General features: G+C 40.8%; 1 protein-coding gene across 1 annotated transcript; it reads left to right on the forward strand.

The window, feature by feature from the left end:
- Nucleotides 1-2,206: 2,206 nt before the first annotated feature.
- Nucleotides 2,207-3,035, forward strand: LOC103629194 (uncharacterized). The gene is made up of 3 exons (XM_008650368.3): nucleotides 2,207-2,450; nucleotides 2,537-2,650; nucleotides 2,728-3,035. Exons 1-3 carry the CDS (start codon nucleotides 2,244-2,246, stop codon nucleotides 2,869-2,871), a joined length of 465 nt encoding a protein of 154 aa, XP_008648590.1. The 5' UTR covers nucleotides 2,207-2,243; the 3' UTR covers nucleotides 2,872-3,035.
- Nucleotides 3,036-4,576: the final 1,541 nt, after the last annotated feature.

Genomic DNA, 4,576 nt, shown 5'->3' on the forward strand with positions numbered 1-4,576 from the left:
AGCCTTAGAGTGAACGACATATCAAATATGATTTATGATTAGTCAATGAGTTTGAGCGAGATTTCGACAGCATAACCCTCTTGTTCTCCGTTGCACCATTACGGGCGTGCAATGGAGAACAACGGGGTTATGCTGCCGAAATTTCGTTCAAACTCATTGACTTATCATAAATCTGTGATATGTCGTTCACTCTTAGGTGGGTTTAGGACCTATCCTTTCCTATAATTGTAGGACCACCGGCTGATAATATATCTAGAAACTAATGAACTTGTCTTGATCTTTAATTAGTCGAACGATGGGTGATAGTCGTCGCTGGATGTATGAAGGCTGGCGAAAAAATGATCCTTCGCTTGAGTGGATACAGAAAACCGAAGATTTTATCAATCGTGTTTTTTCTTCGTCAAGAAATGGTCGAGTGTGGTGCCCATGCAGTGTTTGCAAAAATTATCAACGTCAAACCAAGAAAGAGATGTCTGGTCATCTTTGCAAAAATGGCTACGTGCCAAATTATGAAGTTTGGGTGCATCATGGTGAGGAGCTTCCCCGTGGATATGCTCTAGAAGGTCAAGACGATTTTGACCCGGATTTAGACCGAATGGAGGAGATGGTTCAGGATTTAAGAGAGGATCCCGATTTAGTGTTTCCAGATAATCCTGAGGATCCTCAACCGCCGGAAGTTAAAAAAATTCTTTGAACTTCTCAAGGCAGCAGAAGAGCCGTTGCACGAACACACGAGAGTAACCATTCTTTCTTTTGTGACGCGACTTATGGCTATCAAGTCTAAGTTCGCATTCTCCATCAACTGCTTAAATGAACTTTTGAATTTGATCAGCGACGTATTACCACCAGATCACAAAATGCCCAAAGACGTGTATCAGTCAAGAAAGTTACTCTCTGGCTTAGGTATGGAGTATCAAAAAATTGATGTTTGTCCAGATAACTGTATGCTTTTCTGAAAGGAAAATGAAAAATTAGACAAATGTTTGAGATGCAGCAAATCAAGGTTCGTTGAGGTCGTAAATGAAGATGGAGATAAATTGACAACAGAAGTAGCAAAGAAGCAACTTCGTTACATGCCTCTCACGCCTCGTGTAAAACGGTTGTTTCTCTCAAAAAACACCGCTAAGCAGATGAGATGGCACAAAGAACGTGACCGCGAGAACCCTCAAGTTATGATGCACCCATCTGATAGTGATGCGTGGAAGGCGCTTGATGATTTTGATTTGGATTTTGCTAGTGAAGCTAGAAATACTCGAATCGGGTTGGCGACGGACGGGTTCTCACCTTTCAATATGACCGCATCACCATATTCTTGTTGGCCTGTATTTGCAGTTCCATACAATCTTCCACCTCACCTTTGCATGAAATACGATTACATGTTTCTGTGTCTAATCATTCCTGGACCAGAACACCCTGGAAAACATCTCAATGTAATGTTGGAACCTTTAGTCGATGAGTTGAAAAAATTGTGGGAAGGAGTCGAAGCTTACGATTGCTACAAGAAAGAGAGATTCAATCTTCGAGTTGCGTACTTGTGGTCGATTCATGATTTCATGGCCTACGGTATTTTTGCTGGATGGAGTTGTCATGGAAAGTTGACATGTCCAATATGTGGTAAGGATATAGATTGTTTTCGTCTTGAGTTTGGTGGGAAGATCTGTTACTTTGATTGCCACAGATGTTTCTTGCCTCTCGATCACCCGTTCAGATTTGAGGCAAATCAATTTCGAAAAGACACCATTGTTACCAAAGGCCCACCGAAGCGTTTGAGTGGCGCAGAGATTCATGCTGCGCTCGATAATTTGAAACCAGACGGTACTGGTTACCTGGGATTTGGAATAGAACATAATTGGACACATAAATGTTCTTTGTGGGAACTCCCTTATACGGAGGCCTTGATTCTGATGCACAACATTGATGTCATGCACCAAGAGCGGAATGTTGCTGAAAGCATTATTAGTACATGTATGGATTTTCCCGATAAAACCAAAGATAATATAAAGGCCAGAAAAGATTTACAGAAAATTTGTAACCGACCAAGCCTAGTCTTGCTTCAGAGTGGTGCTAAGCCACGTGCGTCATTTTGTCTAAAATCTAAGCAAAAGAAAGAGGTGATGGTGTGGTTGAAAAACTTAAAATTTCCAGATGGGTATGCCGCGGGATTCAGAAGGTCCGTGAATTTGAGGACAGGAAAAATGATGTGTTGCGTGTTTAACTTCTTTCTATTTTTTTCTAGTTACCCCATGTTTGGTAGTGTTATCGACTCGACTCAGGTGAGGCCTGAAAGGTCTCGTCCATCGAGGTCGTCTAGCCGTGGTCCTCGCTCTAGTACCCAAGGAAACGCCGAGCTGATCCGGATGCAGGAAGCTTTGAGGCGGCAGGAGGAGTATAACAAGCAACAACAAGAGTACTGGGCTGCTCAATTTGCACGACAGCAGGAGATGATGCAGGTAATTAGATCCTCGTGAGCCTCTACTATAATTGGAGCACATATTTTCTAATATATCCTCGTAACATAGCTTTCAATTTCTTTCAGCAAATAGCACTAGGGCAACGTCCAGATTTTTCAGCGATGACTATGCCACCTCCTCCACCTATCCCGCAGTTTGTACCGACTCCACAATTTAGTTGGCCCACACCTGCACCTCAGGTTATATTACTTGACTTTTTCTTTTGACGTTGCATAACAAGAATTTAACTACTAACACATTTTTTTGAATGTTGTAGGTCCCTCCAGGAAACTTGCTAACTCCGGGAAATGAGGACTCTGAAGATGCGGTCGCTTCTTTTGTGGACGGTCTTCTAAACAATGGAGGAGCTAGCGGATCAAATCAACCACATCCATTTGATCAACCTCCTCCATTTGAGTAGCCTGTCTGCTTGTGTTTTCTCGTACTATGGACTTGTGAACTTGTGGTATTGGGAACTTGTGTTATTGTGAACTTCTGAACATGTGAACTTGTGAACATTGTGAATTTGTGCTTTAACTTGTGAACTTGTGCTTTAACTTGTGAACTTGTGTTATTGTGTGTTTCATGTGAAACGATGAATTATGGATATTTGTGGTATTGTATGTGATTCTGGATGAATTATTGAAAACTGGATATTGTGTGCAGATTGAATTTGTGTGATTGTTTGTAAAACAAAAAGCAGGAAAATTCTGTTTCTCTGTTTTTTAATTACTTCCGACGGCCGCTTATTTCCGACGGGCCGTCGGAACTAAGCTGTGACGGCGTCAGGCGCTGGCGGCCGGCCGTCTGCGGGGCCCACCTCGCTTTATTTCCGACGGCGCCACCCTGGCCGTCGGAAATAAGTTTACTTCCGACGGCCCCGTCGGAAACGCGGATATTTCCGACTGGGTATCCCCTACGGCGTTACTTCCGACGGGACCCGCCTTAAGCCATCGGAAGTAACTACTTCCGACGGTTCAGGACTTATTTCCGACGGTTTAGGCCGTCGGAAACTGGGCGTTTTCCTGTAGTGTGAGAAAGAATATGGGCTTCTAAGAACAAAGGAACTTGATTTCAAACCTAAAAGTTTATAGGAAACCCTCAATGAAAGTTTTTCAGAGATGATCGGCAGTGCTAGGCTAAATTCCAGCAGCGCCGCACATCATAGAAAAGTGTCGCTCGACAAAAAAAAAATGCTCAGATTGACTTCAAATTTTGAAGGCATCAAGAGTTGACGAAGGGGAATTCATTCATGAAGTTTAAGCACAAAAATATCAAAACTCTCAAGTTGGATCCAAAATCTCAGTCATGACTTGGGATTTTGTTTGGGTTTTCACTAGTACAAAGAAACTCTATAGTGACGGTTGTGAACTTATTTTACTGGCGTTTGTTAGAACCGTCAGTGTTATGGGCCAGTATAAATCATCATTTTTATTTACAGACGGATAGCAGAGGATCGTCAGTGAAAATCGATTTCCACTGGCGGTTGAGTTAAGAAAAATGTCAGTGGAAATCGATTTTCACTGTCGGTCGACGTAATAAAACCGCTAGTAAAAATTATTTCAAAAAACATTAAACGGGTTTTAAAACAATAAAAAATTTATTTAAGGAGAGGACTCACCCCACCCTCCCGTCTCCATGCTACCACTCCGACTATGTCATGTTTTGTATCCAGTTTGTAGATTTTTGTTCACATATTATAACTAACTGAATGTAAATTGGTTGTTTGAGACCGTAAATAAATTCAAATTAAAAAGTTGTCAACTACAAAGTTGAATAACTTTTAAAGTTCTACAACTTTTATTTTGACACTTTTTCATTCGAGGTAGTTTGCAAAATTTGAATTTTAAATTTAACATATTTAGATTCAATTTTTAAGAACGGAAATGAGTTCAAATAAAAAAGTTTTCAATTACAAAGTTTCATAACTTTTAGAGACCTACAACTTTTATTTTGGTGATTTCATCATACAAGGTTGTTTGAAAAACTCGAAAAATTAAGGATAAAAATGATTTCTAGTGGCGGTTTCTTAAGAAAACCTCCACTAGAAATCGATTTCTATAGATGGTTCCTTAAGAAAACCGCCGGTTTTCTTAAGGAACCGCTTGTAGAAATACGATTTCTAG

The sequence above is a fragment of the Zea mays genome, chromosome 6, assembly GCF_902167145.1.
Source record: "Zea mays cultivar B73 chromosome 6, Zm-B73-REFERENCE-NAM-5.0, whole genome shotgun sequence".
NCBI classification, from domain to species: domain Eukaryota; kingdom Viridiplantae; phylum Streptophyta; class Magnoliopsida; order Poales; family Poaceae; genus Zea; species Zea mays.

Excerpts from the sequence above, each read along its gene's own strand:
- LOC103629194 (XM_008650368.3), top strand. The coding sequence starts at position 2,244 with ATGTTTGGTAGTGTTATCGACTCGACTCAGGTGAGGCCTGAAAGGTCT. Across the intron at positions 2,451-2,536 it reads GACAGCAGGAGATGATGCAG|CAAATAGCACTAGGGCAACG; the intron begins GTAATTAGATCC and ends AATTTCTTTCAG. Across the intron at positions 2,651-2,727 it reads GGCCCACACCTGCACCTCAG|GTCCCTCCAGGAAACTTGCT; the intron begins GTTATATTACTT and ends TGAATGTTGTAG.